The following is a 20,398-nucleotide window of genomic DNA, read 5'->3' as shown; positions in this document are numbered from 1 at the left end:
AAAAAAACTAATATTGTGACAAAATCATGTGCTCGTGTGACAAACTAAGAAAGTCAGGGGAAAATCTCACACTAATACTCTCAAATCAAAAAGGGATCAATCGGTTCAAATCTTAAATGTGAGATTATGGCAGAACGAAGGTTATTATTGAGCCATGACCAAGTCAAAGATGTGTACTGCAAACCACCTTTTATGAGTAAGTGTTCAAAATAGCTCCATCTTTGCTCCTCAAGTTTCATGGCTTTGTGTGTGGCCTGCTGGATTACTGATGCCACATTTATTACTATTATGGGAGATCATGCCAGCCACTGGTGAAAGATCGGTCTTAGCATATTATCCATACATACGCATCCTTGTCAGCTAATTGTGCAAGACAAACTACTGGGTTAGCAACACGCCAAACACGCACAGACACATGTGACGCTGGTAGCCCAACTCATCTGATCTGAGATCTGTGTTACTGACCTCTCCTGCCACCAATTATGCTGCCTGCTGTTCTGAACCCCAGAGGGTTGTTTTGTTTTGATGAGAGGAATGGAGAGCGGTGTTAATAGTGCTGTAGTGAGAGAACAGGTGCTGAAGCACATCCATCCTTTCAACACTTGATATCTGAACTGCTGTTAGACCCGTCCAGAGCACAATGTCCTACAAATGGTTTGCATGTAGGCTGCTTAAAGATCAGGCTCGTCCTATAATCCGTCAAAGAGAGACTAGAATGGAGAAAGTGGGTTTTGTTTGCTGTTAAGGCTTTTTCGCACCGAACATGAATTTTTTTTTTTTGTTTGCAACAACATGGCGAATCAGTGCAGTGTATTTCTATAGACCACTTCACATCTAGATAAAAAATTAACCCTGCAACCCTTTTAGTCATGCAGCTGTCTGCTGAGCTCTTCATACTATTGGTCTCTAAGTACCATAAAAATATATTATAAAACTGACTGGATGAGTTAGGTTTAAAACTATTGCAAAATGTGTGAAAAGACTTGCAATAAATCAGAATTTAACAATATTGAAATGCAAATTGTAAAAGCTGTAATTTAATTAAATAAATGTATAGTAAATAAACCTAAGCTGCTCTTAGACACTGAAACACATATGTGCAAATGAACACAGTGCCAGACTTCACTTTGAAAACAGCAGCTCATATTTATTTGGAAGCATAAAATAAAAGCTCAATTCAATGCATAAAATTCAGGAAATTAATATGTAATTATTAATATTGTGATTTTACAGTTGTACTATAAGATAAACTCCTTTTTATTATTTTTTTAAGTTACAGCAAAATTATTGCAATGGATTTCTTATTCTGTTTACTATTTTATAATCACAATACAAATTATGTTAATGGATTATAGTCATATTTAATTGGTAAAAAATGTGAGAATGTGGCCTATAAAAACTCAAAAAAAATAAATATGGTTACTGAAAATGGTTTGAGTTAGTTTTGAAGTGAAGAATAAAGGTCATTGCACACTGAGTCCGAAATTCTCGTCTGTAATTTTCGCATGTTAAAAAATAAACACAACCTCATGTTGTTTCAATCACATTCACACACTGCCACCAAACTTTCGTACGTCATAAAAAAAAAATTCACATCTGTAGCAAGCATTTTGATAGGAAAGGATGATGAATACGATATATATTTTTTTTTAAATAACGCATTCGAAAATTTTGGACTGAGTATGCAGGGACCTTAAGTTTTTCCCAAATCTTTCAACCCTAAAATAATTGTTTGCACTCAACTAAGTCTTCCTATTAAATATTTAACTTTTTTAGATCCAAACAAAATAACACCAATTATTCTAGAATTTTCAATTTTTTCATATCTCAATTTATGTCGCAGAAAAACAAAATCTTATATTGTGCAGCCTTAATTGCTACTTTAAACAACACTGCACATACACTCAGTCTACATCAGATGTGTGTGTTGTAGTGCGAAGTGTCATAACTAAGTGGATCCCATTATAATCAGTTCTTGGTGTTAAGTAGGCTTTTAACCACTCTTGATGGCAACCTGCTGTGTTGTTACTCTAGAAACCTAAGCAGATCAGTGTCCTGGAGCAGAGGAATGATTAAATGAGTGTGTGGTGTCTCTCATTTCAAATAATCCTGCTTGCTACACAAGGGATTCCCTCTAAAAGATGATCTGAGCTTTAATCAGGTGTTTGTGTTCAGCAGAGGCTGCTGGATATGTGGATTTCTCTCTGACCATCTCGCTGCTGTTGTCTCTGGCTGTGTTGGTGGCCCTCGTGGTACTGCTGCTCAACTGTGCTTCCTGCTGCAAAGAGCAAGAGATCAACTTTAAGGTGAGTGAAATAAAGTCTGATGTTTGTAGCGCGTTCTGTCTGTACTGTTTGACCAGTTCAAGAGTATTTCTTGATTGTAACTAGTATTCATTTCAAATGTGATTTGTAATGTGTCAGGAGTTTGAAGACCACTTTGAGGATGAGGTTGATTTCACACCCCCAGCAGAGGACACCCCCTCTATGCAGTCGCCTGCGGAGGTTTACACACTCGCTGTTCCACCTGTGCCCCTCCCTGGACCCCCTCACCTCCAGTTGCCCCGGATGACAGGTTAGAAACATGTGCCTTGCCCTCTCAGCACATCTGCAATTGCTCTTCTTTGCATGGACTTCAAAGTTTGGAGGTCTGCGAGACTTTTAATGCTTTTGAAAGAAGTCTGTTATACTCACTAAGGGTGGATTTATTTGATCCAAAAAATAACAGAAATTTTAAATGACTGTTTTCTATGTGAATATATATAACAAAGCTGAATTTTTAGCATCATTACCCCAGTCTTCAGTATCACGTGATCCTTCAGAAATCATTCAGATATCCCAATTCGCTGCTGAAGAAGCATTATTCTTAATATTCTTATCATTATCAATGTTGAAAACAGTTAGGGTTAGGGTTTTGTGGATAGAAATCGTTTGTCACATTGTAAATGTCTTTGCTGCCACGTTTGATCAATTTAAACATGCTCCTCACTTGTTTTCAATGTGTGGGTCATGAGCCAGAATTGGGTGAAATTTTGTATCATGATACTGTAAATGAGCTCGTCTCATGCTCCTCACTTGTTTTCAAAGTGTGGGTCATGAGCCAGAATTGGCTGCAATTTTGTAACATTAGTAAACAGTCATTCACCATAATAAACACGCTTCCTTCAAAAATGTATCAAACTTATATCCATATGACATTGCTGCCGGTGTGCTTGAGAAATTGATATGTGCTGTAGTGTGACATAACCTGATTTTTATTTTATAAGCATATTATTTCAGAAACTAGAATTGATTTTTCCTAAAATCACCTCTAAAACCAACAAATTATTATTTTATTTTTTTTCAAAATCCTTGGAGATGCTTTGCATCAACTGTCAAAATCATTATACACTACCGGTCAAATTTTTTTGAACAATATGATTTTTAAAGAATTCTGTTCTGCTCACCAAGCCTGCATTTATTTGATCCAAAATACAGCAAAAACAGTAACATTGTGAACTGAACTATTTCTTATATTATATGAAATAGAAATCTTTTGTAACATTACAAATGTCTTTATCATCACTTTTGATCAATTTAAAGCATCCTTGCTAAATAATAATAGTAATAATACCCCCCCCACCCCAAAAATAAAAAAATTATACTGACTCCAAGCATTTGAATGGTATAGTGTATAATGTTACAAAAGCTTTTTATTTCAGATAAATGCTGATCTTTGGATCTTTCTATTCATCAAAGAATCCTGAAAAAATGTACACAACTGTTTTAAATAATAATAATAATAATAATAATAATAAAAATAAATGTTTCCTGAGCAGCAAATCAGCATATTAGAATGATTTCTGAAAGGATCATGTGACACTGAAGACCTGAGGAATGATGATAAAAAATACAGCTTTGATCACAGAAATCAAATACGTTTTAAAATATATTCAAAAAGAAAGCAGCTATTTTAAATAGTAGAATTATTTCACAATATTACTGCTTTTACTGTATGTTGGATCAAATAAATGCAGGCTTGGTGAGCAGAAGAGACTTCTTTCAAAAAAGCATTAAAATCTTACTGTTCACAAACTTTTGACTGGTAGTGTATATTATAGGGATACAAAATCTGATAAACACTATATTAAACAGAAAATAGTATAAGGAAACATAAAACACAACTATGACCTAAAAAATAAATATAGAATAGAATATAGTAAGAGTAAACATCAGTGTGACCTATGATCTCAAGAGTTAATGTCAACTGGTGACTGTGTGTCGAATAAAAACCTATCTTCAATAAAAAACACGAGTCAAATAAACACTGAGCTGCATTTAAACACCCGGGTTTAAAACACACAGCGCTGAAGTCTTTACATTTACTGAATAAAGTAGATTAACCACTTTCAAAATACTTCTGAAAGAAACCGTATTGTGATGAATAAAGGGTCAGCCTTACATAACCACACTTGGTGTTGTATTCAGAGTAACTGAAGCATTACAGTGACTTCTTCTTTTTCCTTGCATTTGCTGTTTATTTGGTCGCATTAATCCATCTCTATGTTTGTCTGATATTTGGTCTTATAGACGTCTCATCAGCTCCTCACGTGGCACGACACTCTCTCAGTTACATTCAGGAGATCGGGAATGGCTGGTTTGGAAAGGTAAGCTTGTCTTCCTGTATTTACACAGTACACTGAAAGTGTGAAGGTAGAGTCTTGTTACATGAGCAGTGACTTCTGAAGTATTTGTCAAGGACAAATGTACAATTTGTCCTGAGGAATCATCTTAAATAATCACATCTCATGATCTTGTTAGTACTTGCTCTCATCTCTATGCTGGGGGCCCTCAGGGGCCAGAGTTTGACGTGTACGAGGGAACATTATACAGCACTCAAGCTGTCCTCCCGCAGCCTGTGTGTGGATGTGTTTACCGAGATTAAGACTTAAGGGAAAACCTTGTTTCCTGATGCTTTTTTCTGCATATCTGAGCCATGGGACATCCTCATCTGAGCCACCTGCTGCGCTGTGGTACACCTAACAGGCCTTGTTTGCCGGAAGGACTCGCTTCCTTTCTGAATCACTTGGATTGGCCTATTATCAAAGTCATTTGTCTGTATCTGACAGGTTCTGCTCAGTGAGATCTACGTGGACCCCGGAGTCGCCCGAGCGGTTGTCAAAGAGCTGAAGGCCAACGCCAGCTCCAAAGAGCAGAATGAGTTCCTGCAGCAGGGAGACCCATACAGGTGAGAAGGTCTTTATCCTGGAATCTAAAAAATCTGTTGTGTATGTAATGTTAGTAGTGATTATTTCCATAGTTGTGAAGTTTTGATCTACTGTAAGCACGTCAACTTTGATACAAATTCAAATAATTTAAGGTTGGCACTCGCATCATATCTAGACTGAGAACATCATAAAGAGATGAGCTCTTTTTTGACTTGAGGTGAATCACAGCCCACCCAACCCTCCAAACGCAACCATCCTACCACTTATATTCTGTTTAGAAAATGAGAAAGAAAATAAAAACTTTTACGCTTACAAAAACGTTTAAATGTTGTCTTTAAAGCTGTTATAATATATAAACATTATTATGGTGAGCAGAATCTGTTATATATGACTAGATGCATGTTTTTCATTAATTGTGTGTTCACAGGGTTCTTCAGCATCCTAATATACTGCAGTGTCTTGGTCAGTGTGTGGAGGCCGACCCTTTCCTGCTTGTTTTTGAGTACTGTGAACTGGTAAGCTATTGATTTATCAGATTTTTATAAAATCTATAATTTTTTTCAAATGTAATTTATTTCTGTAATGTACTGCTGAATTTTCAGCATCATTACTCCAGTTTTCAGTGTCACATGATTCTTCAGAAATCATTCTAATATGCTGATTTGCTGCTCAAAAACATTTCTTATTATTATCAATAGTTGCTTTTCCATTACCCTTTAAATTGCGCAAATTGAAATTTGAATTGAAATTACGCCTGTTAAGTTTTTACGCTCGCATGAGGTGGTTTTTCAGGCAATTTGAAAAAGGAATGTTTTGCAAATCTGCAATGGAATTTTTTTTTCCGCATTTACAGGTCACTTGGTTGTACGTAAAAGTCACATGATCATTCTTTAATGTACTATAACCTCCAGGAAACACCTCATATGTGGCCACTCTCAAGTATAAAGGGCTTTCCTTGCCATTAATGCTTGGATAACCACTTATGTACAGCTTGTTTATACCAGTTTCTGAAGCGTCTCTCCACGCTGCTTCGCTAAAGATAGAAGCATACGTCTCCTTCGATTAAAAAATAATGGCTTGTGCAGTAGCTGCAATATATGTAAACCTGACAAAATCCATCGCCACGACTTATCGCAAGAGAAAAAAATTACGTTTTTGTCACAAAACATCAGTTAATGGAAACACCGTCAAGTCGCAATAGATTTTTATCAACATTTATAAAAAAGCGCAAAAGTTTTGCACATATCTGGAATAGAAACCCAGCTAATGTTAAAAACAGTTGTGCTACTTAACATTTTGTAGAAACCATGCTACATTTTTTCAGGAATCTTTGATGAATAGAAAGTTCAAAAGAACACCATTTATTTGAATTAGAAATCTTTTGTTACATTATAAATGTCTTTAATGTCACTTTGAATTCTTGCTGAATAAGTGTTTTTTTATGTTACTGACTTCAAACTTTTGAACGGTATATATTCTCTGATTTCACTCTCCAACGAAGTTCCTACATAGTTCATATTAGCAATTTTGGGTTGCTTTTTCTCTTCGAGATTAAGACAGGAAGCTAGTGCAAACAAATTGACTAATTTTACAAGAGACTCTTGCAAACCATATTTAATTTGATGGCTATGTAAAAGCACAACTATTCAAATGTACTTCTGCACTATCTTAAAACTAAAATGTTTTGTTTTTGTGCTATCATTGCCATATATTGCATCTGTTCTGACTCTGTTGTACCAGTGAAATGAGACACATATGAGGTTTTTAATTCTTCAGCATCTTGTCTAGCGCTCCAGATCATCTTGTCTTGCACTCTTGTAAGCAGCTGAACTGGCCGTTGTGGAATCTTGTTTCACAGCCACACACGGAATCTCAAATTCTTACCGGACAAGTCTGAAAGCACAGATACTCCAGCGTACCTCACTACTTCATTTGTTCCCAGCACCTTAATTATGCCAGCATCCGTCATAAGTTACACAGCCAGTGTCTGTCAATGGGCTGCTTCTTGCCCTTTGATTTATTTTCTCTTTTTCTTGATCTATTTCGGGTGTGCTGCTTGTGCTTGAGAATGCATGTATGAGAATGCAGTAGGTAGCTCTCCGCTTCCCTCATATCCCAATAAAGCAACAGGGTTGTTTTACTGACACTGGCACCCTCATCTCGCTGCGTTGGTGCATTTTATCACCATGCTGCAAAAGATACTAAGTACTACTAGAATATGATTGTGAAAAAGATTTTCCAGTTAATTTTGCTGGAAAATGTACAAAACTTTTTTTATAAAAAATTTTTTTTGTGCTTGTAAGTAACAAATAATGTAAATAAAAAACACACCTCAAGAAATCATCGTTCTTATTCTGAAGATGTCTTTACACGTAGTTTATTATTTTAGTATCATTGAGATACTATTGTAGTTTTTTTTTTTCTCATAATTTTGTTTCAGTAATTTCAGTGCTGTTTGTCATTTTAATTAGTTATGTTTCAGTATGTCAATATAGTTTTCAATTATTTTTTTTATTTAAGTTTTAATCATTTTAATATTAGTAGTTTTAGTAGTAGAAGTTAAACAAAGTGAAAATGAGAAAAGTTTTCTTTGGAAATAGTTTTTATTTTATTTCAGTTAACGTTTATGTTTTTTCAAGTAACAAACTTTATGGTTTCAGTTTTAGTTTTATTTAACTATAATAATATAATCTGCATGAAGTTACATATCAAATGCTTTTATAAATACTAAAGTGTTGCAATAAAGACACACTGTGTGCTTGCAAGTCTCAAATGTGCTAGTGCAAAGTGAAACAAACAAAAACATATGGCATCATCTAATGACTTCCTTGCCAATGGTTTTACGTGCATGTTGACCACAACGATGGAGTCTTGTTACTGTCTGTTAATCTGCAGAAGCATAATAACACTGAGACATGCCAGTTCACTGCTCAGCGTTTGCACAAACTAACTAAACCATCTGAGGCAATATTCTCTAATTCCTTTCAGTTTCTGCTGAGGTTGACTCCACTCTCGTTCTGTAATTAGTTGATCCCACAGCGGTAGTGGTTAGGAACATTCTGCACACCTGACCAGTTGTTAGGAACGATGTCTGTGGTCTGGGATCCTCTGGGCCTGAGCAGGTGGATGGCTTCGAGCCACACCGCCCGTCTCCAGAGAGACAGAATGAGCTCACTGCAGCCCACTGTTGCGTAATGCAGTCTGGGCCGTTTCCTTAGCTGGTGTTACGGCTCGGGTTTCGACCCAAGCTGTTCCTTCCCGAGTGTAGCTTCACACGAACCTAGAGGCTGAGACACAGAGCTGTTTAGTTGTACGGTCCTACAAAATCCCATCTAAGAAGAATAATGGAGAAGCTTGGGCATTTTAAAGACAGCTTTTCACTGCACAGTTCTGGCTCGATTCATCCCAGACCAGTTTGTGTGGGATGAGTATTCATATTGAGAGGTTTGGTTGAGGTAGTCATTGGTTGTATTCAGAATAGCATACTACTAGTATTATTTTCCAGAGTGTAGTATGTTTACTGTGGACAGTGCAGTTTTTTGACCTACTATGTTTGTCAAAATCTGCAGTATATAACAAGATCAGAATTCAGTGTGTTTACAACCACGTTTTCTCTTTTGAACCTCACATTTCTGTCTCTTTCTTGACTCAGACTGACAAATATAACAATATTTCCAAGATAATGGATCTCATTTGGCTAATTAAAAACATAACAATATTACCAAAATAAAGTAAAACAAACAATAACATTATCACAAAAACAAAAAAAAATCACCCTATACATACATTTTCAGTGTCACATGATCATTAAGAAATCATTCTAATATGCTGATTTGCTGCAAAAGAAACATTATTTTTGTTAGGTTCTTATAATTATCTGTGTTGTGCTGCTTAATAGTTTTGTGGAAACCCGGGTGCATTTAATTAACAGGATTCTTTAATGAATAGTAAGTTCAAAAGAACAACATTTTTTTAAAATCTAAATTTTTGAAACATAATTTCTTACTGTCATTACTGTCTTTGCTGATAAATTTAGTGCTTCCTTACTGGATAAAAATATTAATTTATTTTACAAAACTCTTGCCAACCCTAATCTTTTGAACAGTAGTGTATTTATACAGGTATGCAGTAAGAAGCACGCTAGTATTCCATTCTGAACATACTGCACCATCTCTCATAATGAGAGTCAGCTGCTGCTCTACTGATTTCCAGTTTGTAAGGTGCAGAGGAGGAAGTTCTTTTTTTAACACTGTATGTCCCATCACTGTGATTTTCATATTTTCCCTTATATTAAAATATATGCTCAACATGTCACTCTTCCGAGGTGTAGGGAAGCGCATTTGGATGGCTGATTTTCTTTGTGTTTCGCTGGTAACCGCTGGTAACCCTGACACAGTGCATTTTAGAGAGAAATATAGCTGCAGGGTGCAATTGGAGCTAGTTTGCAGAATGCCAGTTGCTCTCTGATTGAGTGACAGTCTCTCCTGTAAAGGCTTTCTTTAGGGAGCTGCACTAAGTGTATGCGTGTTTATGTTTAAAGGCAGACCAAGCCCCTGGTAAGATTTACTGAGATCTAAAAGTAATCGTATGTTTCTCAGTGCTGTGCACTTGAAATGACTTTAGGAAAAAAAAAAGAAATGTATCAGTATTATCCGTAAGCCATATATCACCCAAAACCAAAAGAAAGAAATTAGAATATTTGCTTGCTTTCTTTCACATTCATCCCTAAAAATTAGTTAGTTTGTTTTTTTTTTTCTCAGAATTTAATGTTAATCACCAATGAGAATAATGGGAATTACAAAGAAATGTTAAAAGTAAAATACAGTAATAATAATGTTGTCATATCATATGTGCAACAAGCTAAATCATACTAAAAATAGGTATCAGTTTCACTTGGCAAAATATAATTTTTCGTTTTTTTTCCTCTTTGGATTTTTAGAAAATTTGCCTCCTTTTGGGTGAACGTTTAGTAACTCAGATACGCTTTTAATCGTGTCATCATAGAGTGGTCATTATAACCAAAGAAGAATCATTTTTAAAAATGGATAGATGAAAGGCAAAACGGTTTGCCTAGCTTTATGTTCTGTGCAAACAAAGCTCCGTTACCAGCTTGCTTGCTTTACAGGTTGACTAATTTCACAGAAAGTTAATCATATATTACATGGCTGCCAGCTGTACCGCTCTTTTCTCCCGCAGCATTCCAAAGGGAGTACTTTGCACTGTGTCGCTAGGAGTCTGAGATATCCGGATCCTCTCCAGACCAGTGTCTACGTCCTCTGTGACTTGTGTAATAATACTCAGCCGTTGAGCGAGTAGACTTAAAATTGTTAAAACGGTTAAATGATTCATCTGACTAGTTAATATATATTTGTTTATTGATGTATGGTTATAAGCCAAAGCTTATAACAAAACAAAAATAAAAAAAAAAAAAAAAAAAAAATCAAAAAAAAAAAAAAAAAAAAAAAAATCAAAGCACAACCAAGAAAATCAAAGCAAATAGAAAAAAGCGAATCAAAGCAAAACAAACAAAACAAATCAAAACACAGCACAGTAAAAAAAAAAAAACAGAAAAAATCAAAACAAAAAGGAAAAATCAAAAAGCAAAACAGAACAGAACAAATTAAATCAAGTGAGTGACTTTTTAAAAACACCACTAACAGCATAAAATTTACTGGACACTCCAACTTATTTTAGAGTCCAACTGGCCTGTAGTCTCTGGCCCAGAAACCCAACAGAGCTGAACAGCCCTGATTTGCCCGCACTGTCTTACTGCTGCTTTTTTATTTTTAAATTACAGTGACACAGCATATAGTAGTCTCTATTAAACCACCTTTCCCTTATTTGGTTGAGTTGCCCATGCAGCAGAACAGCATCTGTACAGAGAGAGAATACTGCCCCTCTGTGGCTGCCGCCCCAAGTTACCTTTCACACACTGGCTGAAAATATAGCCTTCAAACAAACTTGATCATTTAAATCTGAGTGCTGTGATATCTGCTTCCCAAGATGCTTATATTCAGCAGATTGTTTGATTCTGTGGTCGTTAAATGTAATTGAGTGTGTTTGAGTCATGAATGTCCTGTAACTCTTGCCCTTGTGTTTGTGTTTTTGTGTCAGGGGACCTGAAGAGTTACGTTTCTAAGCATGAATGGCTGTACAGGAATGGAGAACTGCTACAGCTGCAGAAAATGGCCTGCGAGATCGCTGCTGGGGTCACCCACATGCACAAGCACAACTTCCTGCACAGGTTAACCATGCAAATATGACCTTCACTTCAATTTACATCTCAAAGAGGCACATACATTACATTTCCATTTCATTTCTCATTGGTTTGACATTGCTTAACCCTTATGCAAACATCACACAATCGTGTTTAAAGCAACTCATGGCATCAATCCGAATGCGTCCAATGCAGCTGCACGTGTGTGTTTTTGTTCAGCCTTTCTGCCTCTGCACTGGCTGGCCTCTTTTTTCCAAAAAAGGCCACGGTGCTGTGAAAGGCAACGTTGCACTTTCATTCTTCCCCTTCCAGTCTTCTGGAGGAAGGCTGAGTTATCTAGGGTGTCTTGCCATGCTGAGCGCGTCTGTACCCTCCCTCATGCTCAGAATATGCTGAAAGGTGTCCGATTGCACAGCTCCCCTGGATTATGGGGTGTTGGCTGTCCACCGCCGCTGAGATATGATGATTCTGTGGTTTTAGCGTAAGAGGATCCCCCCGAATGGGGCGCAGGGGGTGGGCGGGGTTATCTGGCCTTCAACTCCAAAGGAGGCATGGAGATTCCATGCTGTTGTTGTGGCTGTCATGAAAATACTTGAGCTCCTAGATTTTTGAATTCAGAGTTGATTTCCTGCCAAACGCTGTTTGACACTCCCACTGTGGACATCTACATGAGCTGGTTTAGCTGTCTGGAATGGTGCGAAGCCCAAAGAGCAGTGACATCTTTTTAGCCAATTGCATGTGCAAATGCAACTTTTTTAGATCGCTTATGCGCACAAAGGGGTGTTGAACCCTCATTGGTTAATTCATGGGGTCTGAGCATCAGAGGAGAACCAAAGGAGCACTTTAGATTTTGGTGAGATATTTTTATTTTTATGATTGAAGTAACTGGGCATCAGAACAGTAAAGTTCAGACTCCAGTAAAGTTCACTTTGGTGGAGTGACACCAAATCTCACCCTCTACTCAGGCAAGTGCACAGACACCCACTCAACATCAGGTGGCACTATAATAAGAATGTTTTACTAATAACTCCAGAACTGTATTAGCAGGAACAAATTTTACCTCCGATCCCCTAAGGTCTGGCAAATTTCAGTTTTCTGATTTAATTGAAAAAGTCAGTGTTGAATAAACGTCAAAAAAAAAAAAAAAAAAAAAGTCAGTGCTGTTGGTTCAAAACTTTGGGAAACTATACTTTGGAACGATTTGGGACATGGATATTGACATTCTGAGCACAATCACACACCAAATCAAATTACATCAACAGGAGATGCTACAGTATAGTTGAAGCATTGCCGTAACCATTAGATAATAACTGTATTCTTGTGCCAAAGTTGGAAATGTTCTCCCTTTTTCATTGTGCTTGGACATTGATAATTTGTGCTTAATTTGTGCTACATATATAATTTTTTATTATGCATATAGATTTAGCTTTTTTCTTTACTATTAATTTTTCTTAGCTTATTTCTTGTGTTTTTCTTATTGGCACCAGTGTTATTTTAGTACCAATGCTACAATAGTATCTACTTTATATGTCTAATAGTATAGTTTGTCAGTATTTCTAATAAGATTTTATATTTTTTGTTTTAACCGTAATTTTAGTCAAAGTTTTAGTAATTCTGTTGTGGTTTGCCTTTTTTTATATATGTTCATGTAATTTTTATAATTTTTTATTTATTAGTTTATTTATTTTTTGTTATTTTAATGCTTAAACGAAATGAAAAGGAGAAATGTTACTTTGGCAACTAGATTAAAATTATTTTATTTCAGTTAACATTTATTTCAAGTAACAGAAACATTTTTAATGGTTTTAGTTTTAGTTAAGGAGAATAACCCTGTGAATTTTCCATGTATGGCCAAAAGCACAGCTCTGCCTCTCAGTGACCCGCCAACACTACTGTATTTGCCCCTTTTGCCAAGGCCAGAGTGCAGCGTCTAAAATATCTGTCCATTTATCTTGCAGTGGTTTCAGTGAGCATGACAGTAGTCCTGTGCAGTGTGAGCACACTGCTAGTGTCAGCGGTTTCCCGAGAGAGGGTGTAAAAGAGACACTGCTCAGAAAAGATGGGCAAAGCTTAAATCAGAGCTGGCATGTTCAAGAGCTCAGTCTGAATGAGACACCATATGTCCTTCTGTCCCACTTACTGCCTCAGTAGGCATATTGTTCCCCTTTGGGAACAATATTCTGTTATTGTGCAAGTGGGTTGGGAAAAGCTCCAGCATTAGTGTTTTTGTTGCCCTGCCGAGCAGGGCTCAACAAGTAACCTGTAGCTCAGATTTGTACTTGTCCTGCCAGGATTTTCACTGACGTCACCAGAAAAAAAAAAATTAAATAAAAAATCTAAAAAATCAAATGAAGCAACATGGACACTTCTGCTAGTCTGTTCACAGTAACCTTTGGGTCAAACCACACTGCAAAACACACTCACTCATTACCTCTGGCATGGTGTTGGAAAACAAACAAAAAAACAGACTCACTCACGACTTAATTGTGTGTTCACACTGTCAGAATGCACTTATACTAATTGGACACATAGTGGATAGAGACGATGACAACTTTGCAGTGGGTTTGTATCTGGTCATTAGCTCAAGGCCAATTTAAAAGAGACGACAACTTGCAAATCATATTTTAGTTAGGAGTGATAATTTAAGCTAGTTGTAAATAGGAGAAAAAAATCCGGATCTCAGGCTTTCTTGTAAAAATTGACATGCCATCTATTATATCTTGTGGCATTGGTTCCCAATCACAAACCGTACATAGTCACTAAATGCATGTTATTGATTTTGTGAATGATCCATCCATTAATTGACCTTACAAGTTATTAAAATTAAATGCTTCATTTAAATCATCACCACTTTAATAAGATCTATATGTGTTATTTTAATATTGCTAATGTAGGCAGTATAGTCAATACATAACACTATGAGAGAACTAATTTAAATGTGAATATGTTTTTTAAAGTCATGCTCCTATCTTCCTTCATAGTGATTTGGCTTTGAGGAACTGCTATCTCACAACAGACCTGACTGTCAAAGTAGGAGATTATGGCATTGGCCCTTCTAAGGTAAGGGCACGATCAAATTTTTGCTTGCAAAGGCGATTAACATCACCACAGAGGATGACCAATTGTAAAGACTCAGTTTTGTGTGAGCTGCATGGGGGGGTGATTTTTGATATGATATAACACTTTCCATTGCAACAATATTTCTTCTTTCTTCCCACCAGGATTACAACACCACAAAAGACGACCAACTTGCCAGGAGGATTACATCACCACAGAGGATGACCAATGTGTAGCACTGCGCTGGCTTGCCCCAGAGCTGATTGGATGGGGGTGCGAGGTACGTAACTCAAAATCATAGTTAACCTATGTTTAGTTGGGTAACAGGATGCACTTGTCTATACGGGTACGTATGTGCCGTCTCACAGCAAATCATAGTTAACCTATGTCTAACAGCAGCATAACATCATAGACCCACTAAAAAGAAATTGAGAAAAAAAATTCTTAAAAATAAAAAAAAAAAAGTAGTAGTAAAAAAATAAAAAAGGTATTGTGCCGTATCAAAACATCAGATAGATCCGATACCACAGAAAGAGACAGATCGCTGCTGATGGATGCAAAAAACAGTAGTAATGTTGTGCCGTCTCACAGCAGCAGAAGATCGGAGACCTCTGAAACAAAGCTCACACATCAAAAGTCCTAATACACTTACATAAACCTCTAAAAAACACACACCGCCCAAATTTTATGAATCCAATGTCATACAGCTGGTCTTATTACAGACCTACCCCTTTTTATGTTTGATGATGATTGATATCTCATACATCAGCCATCATTACATACCAAACACCTACCACTTTTTATGATTAATGATAATAGATATTAAAATTCCAAATCTGGTCTTATTACAGACCTACCCCTTTTTATGTTTGATGATGATGGATATTAGATTTTCAAAGTCTTTCTTGTTTTTTTGGACTGTTGACTTTTTATGTGCTATAGATTTAGAATTAATGTAATTGAATATTACATGTTCATAACAGAACAAGATTTTTGTTTTTTTCAGGGCATTGGGTGTAACATTGTGGGAGCTGTTTGAAGGTGCAAAGCAGCCATATCCTCACCTGTCAGATAGAGAAGTGCTCCACCATGTGCTCAAGGATCAACAAGTCAGACTTCTCAAGCCACAGTTGGACTTACCATACTCGGAAAGATGGTTAGTTTTTCACAGAGGCCTCTGTTTTTATAAACAACATCAGTTTCTCTCTTGAAACTTGTTAACGCTATGCTTTGGTCTACAGGTATGAGGTTCTACAGTTTTGTTGGCTGCCGGCAGACAAGAGGGCTACTGCTGAAGAGGTCCACCGCCTGCTCACTTACCTCCGTATGCAGGGTCAAAAAGATGTGGAGGATGACTTCGAGCAGCGCTGGAGCTCTCTCAAACCCAATCCCACCACTCGTCAAGCCACCGTCAGTCATTCCTCCTTCCCCATCTTGGAGCAGTTTGATGATGGCCGAGAACCAGACGAGGTGCTCACAGTCACCGAAACGAGTCACGGGCTGAGTTTTGAATATGTGTGGGAGGCAGCCAAGCATGACCACTATGACAGCCACAATCGCTCTGCCTTGGACACTACTTTGAATTACCACAGTATGTTCTTTCCAGTGCCACGGCAAGATATCCAGGCTCATTTTCCTGACACTGTAGCGCAAGCAGAAAATCAAGTCCCGGAAACCTTGCCAGTGTTTGATGCACACAAAGCATCCTCTGGAAATGACTACTTTATTAAGTTGGAGGAGCTAGATGAGAGTGAAATTGGCATGGGGGAAAGCCATGGTGCTGAAGGTACCAATGCTTCAGAGCAGCATCAGTATGTAGTCTTACAGGACGCCCGATTGGATGAATCCAGTACGGATGCTGATTTCTTCCATCAGAGCATTGACTCAAAAGACTCTTACCTTCAGGACAGCCACATATGGTCCTCAAGTGAACATGAGAGCCCTTGCCATACCAACATTTTCGGTGAGGGTGATGCAAAACTGGAAGATTCTCATTCATTCACGGGAGGTTTTATGGAGCTCCCGGAGATGATTGTACCGAAGAGGGAGTCTGCTGGTGAAGCCAATGGGAAAGAGGCAAGTGACAGTTTTCAGAAGTCTTTTTTAGGGGTTGGACCAGAACCCATTCATCTGGAGGTCTCTGATCAGGAGAGCTCCGATGTAGTGACAATCCTTAACACTGAGAAACTGGCTGAAAACTTCTTGTTTCTTAAAGATAACAGCCTGTTGAAGGACAAGTCACAGTCTGAATCAAAAAATATCCAGGAGACCATGAGCTCCATCATTGAGAACGATGTCTCAGATAGTGTAAACCTCATAGGTGATTCTTTGAAATCAGCCGGGAATTCTGCATCACTTAAGGATGAATTCTTAGACTTAGTCAGCCCGATTTTAGGTGATTTTCTGTCACCTTTGAAAGGAAAAGAAACAATGGTGCCTTTTGATATATTAGTAACAGGACAAACCTGTAGCAACCACCTGCCAGACACCAACGGCTCTTTGCGTTCTCCAAAATCTGGGAACTGTTCCTCTTCTGATTCTACCTCTGAGAGTGTTGAGGTCATTGTTGACAGTCCATCTGATAGTCATAAGTCCCTTGAAAGTGCCACTGCAGATACATATATGCCCATCAATGCCAAATCCCCCAGCCTTGAAGAAAGCTTCGGAGCTTCAAAGGAGAATGGGCAGTATCGAGGAATCAGCGATGCAGCTGAGCTTAGCTTTACCACTTCACCTGTTGGTGAGTGCGCAGAAGGTGGCCTCACTGAAGGTCTAACAAGTAGTTACTCAATGAGTGATATTATAGAGCTGGATAAGAAGACTGCCAGTGATATTCCACCGTCAGAAGCCATTGATCAAGTTCAAGAAACTTTATTGGACAACCATGTAACTCAGGACATGTCCTCACTGTTGGTTTCAGAGGCCTGTCTTGACCAAATAAGTCAGGACAGCCTTCTTGATGATAGCACCTCTTCCACTCTTCCAACCATTGAGAATTTGGCTGAAACACCAGATTCATTAGACTGTTTGGATGTGGTGCATGGACAGTCTTTGGAAATGCCTGTTAATAAGCTTCAACCCCCATACAAAGCAGCTGACAGTGGGTATGAAACAGAAAACCTGGAGTCACCTGAGTGGAACTCTCAAACAGGCTTGAGGGATTCCTGTGAAGAAAATGAGTTGGGAAGTGCCATGGAGCCTGCAGCACTGGTTCCACCAGAAATAGTCATTTCTGACGTGGACACTGTACCTGATGTTCAGGTGAATGGTGGTAGAGTTGATCACCAACAAGAACCTGGTGAAGTTCCCTTGGGTGGAAACTACCGAGACTCCGCTTACTTCTCAGACAATGAGGAACTGGACAAGAAGAGTGATGACATCAGTGGAAGCGTCCTTGGAGATGCTTCATTTTTGCTCCAGAGTAATCGAGAAGCTGGCGAAAGTCAAGAAATCGAAGCTGTTGAGGAGCATTCGGTATCTGAGACTTCCTCTGAATCTGCAGGTCCTATGTTAGAATCAACTGAGGGCGATGTCCAGGCTACAAGGACTGTACTTCCTGAGTTGGTTCTTACCACTGAGGAAGACTGGAGTCAGGAAAAACCATTGACTGTTGATGACTCTGACCAAACTCATCCCCATGCAGCCCCAGAACATGCAGCAAAATCCACTACCTCAGTGCAGCCCTCAACAGACATGGTCATGGTTCATGCAAAACTAACCAGAACGTATGCTGGGGAGATAACAAAGAAGAAGGAGCCAGATATGGAGGGGAAATACTTGGGCAAGCGCGATCGATCCTCATTGGAATTCGGCACCGAGGATGGGATGGATGCTGATGAAGAAGATGAGAACAGCGATGATTCAGATGAGGATATGCGTGCCTACCGATTACACAGCTCTAGTTCTGAGTGCAGTGAGGATGATGTTGTGCACCCGGTACCTGTTATCATCTCGGACGACAGCAGTTCCCTCAACCTCAAAGGCTTGCTGAAACCCAAATCTCTTCAGACTGCCAAAGCAACATCAGAAGAGGGCAGCAATGGAGATAATAGACGCGGAGTGTCATTCTTTGACGATGTCACCGTCTATCTTTTTGACCAGGTTTGATGTTTTCCTTTTGTTTTTACTAATCTGTTTAAATACAGCTTGATTGTTTTTTAAAGAGGTTTTTCTTTTACGCCTGATTGCCTGTTTTTCTACCAAATAGGAAACCCCAACAAAGGAACTTGGTGAGCATACTCTTGACCCCAGTAGTCAATTGTCTGATTTCAGCAGTCCAGTGGCCTCCTCCAGCTTCTTTAACAGATTTACCAACTCTGAGAGCTCCACTGATGAAGAAGGTACTGACTGTGCTCATATCTTTCTTGACAGTTCATGGGTATGTTTACATGACAACGATTGTACTAAAAATGAAAGTTTTTCCTTTGCTTTTTTGAAATGTTGTGCTTACAGAAGACCGTATTGTCAAGAAAAGCTATGATTCATTATTCATGCCAGGACACTTTGTGAAGAAACATTACACACTTGCGCACATATGCTTTCCTACAAACTAACCACGTAAATAACAGGGTTTCTCGGTCCTTAAAAAGTCTTATATTTAGTTGTTCAGAATTTAAGCACCTAAAAAGTCTTAAATGACTCTTGACTGCCTTCAGAAAAGTATCAGTGACATTTTCATTTAATTTTGCTTGCATATAATGCCAGACAAAGTAGCGTTTATGAGTGTAAATGAGTGAAAACCTGTATTTTAATTGTAAATCCTCATTTCATGGATGTATATATTACTGTTAAATATGTTTTTATTGCAAAATTAAGATGCAAATTACATTTTCTGAAAGGTATGATGTCCCTTTCTTAAACAGGGTTATTTGTTTGCTTTCAAATTATAAATACATAAAAGATTTTATGTAAACCATGTGTTTTTAAAGAAACTTATACAATTAGCACATGTATTTTTTCTTATTTGGAGAAAACTGATATTTGGATGCAGTTTTTAGTTCGCATGTTTTTGCCCCCACACCTAGCTATTGAACACACTAGATTATATAGATATGATTGAATTATTATATAAAATATTATTGCAGAATATCAAGAAGACAGGGTGGACCAGCACATGAAGGGGTGGACACTTAATGCAGAACACACAAACCATGACAAAATATGACAGTTTATTCAACTTCAAAAAAAATATATAATATATTAATATAATATAATATATATATAATAATAAATAATATAATTAAATCATCAATCACATTGATATACCCCCACCCCCCAATTCATTTGAGTTTTTAGCAATATTAACTACAAATGAATTCTATGTCCACCCTGTCATGTGTATGTCCACCCTATCGAGTCTAATGAAACTTTTCCACTGCGTGGTATGACTCGGCTCGGCTCAGAGTTTACGCGTCACATTTTGGTAACGGTACGGTTCACTTGGAACCTCAACCGAGGTGATACTAAAATAAGTACCAGGTACCAGGTAGTGTATCCAGTGGAAATGTCAGCAGGGTGGACATGTTAAGCTTTGACAAAGCAAATAAGCAAACTCATATGAAAAAAAATTGTCAAGTGAAAAGTCACCAACTTACCTCAGAGCCGTTGAAATTCCTGCAACTGAAGAGACAAACAAATCTGTTGTCCCAATGTCACTAAAGGGGATGGGCTTTTCTTAAAGGGGCAGATTCCCCAATATGACAGGGTGGACAACCATTCAAGGGACATGGACAAACTCTTCTTTTTTATTAAATAAAAATATTGTTTTTATTACCAAATGATCAGTACACTCAAATGGAGTAATCTCTTATTTAACAAAATATTAATAGATTTTTTATTTTATGATTTGACAATATTCTACTCTCATTCAAATTTAATGAGCAGTGCATGGGACATACATCCCAAAATAACACACATCC

The 20,398-nt window shown here is 37.7% G+C and overlaps 1 protein-coding gene across 1 annotated transcript in view; it reads left to right on the top strand.

Moving 5' to 3' along the window:
- The window catches only part of LOC109106547 (serine/threonine-protein kinase LMTK2-like), a 34,126-nt gene that overhangs the window by 10,640 nt on the left and 3,088 nt on the right, over window positions 1–20,398 (top strand). Inside the window, exons 2-11 of the mRNA XM_042721407.1 lie at window positions 2,176–2,306; window positions 2,424–2,574; window positions 4,569–4,645; window positions 5,108–5,226; window positions 5,634–5,721; window positions 11,320–11,450; window positions 14,405–14,483; window positions 15,464–15,636; window positions 15,722–18,581; window positions 18,688–18,820. Of these exons, the coding sequence (XP_042577341.1) occupies window positions 2,176–2,306; window positions 2,424–2,574; window positions 4,569–4,645; window positions 5,108–5,226; window positions 5,634–5,721; window positions 11,320–11,450; window positions 14,405–14,483; window positions 15,464–15,636; window positions 15,722–18,581; window positions 18,688–18,820 (3,942 nt within the window). The remainder of the gene's footprint in view (window positions 1–2,175; window positions 2,307–2,423; window positions 2,575–4,568; window positions 4,646–5,107; window positions 5,227–5,633; window positions 5,722–11,319; window positions 11,451–14,404; window positions 14,484–15,463; window positions 15,637–15,721; window positions 18,582–18,687; window positions 18,821–20,398) is intronic.

Source organism: Cyprinus carpio, chromosome B3, assembly GCF_018340385.1.
Source record: "Cyprinus carpio isolate SPL01 chromosome B3, ASM1834038v1, whole genome shotgun sequence".
Taxonomy (NCBI): Eukaryota; Metazoa; Chordata; class Actinopteri; order Cypriniformes; family Cyprinidae; genus Cyprinus; species Cyprinus carpio.
This window is presented reverse-complemented; position numbering and strand designations above follow the sequence as displayed.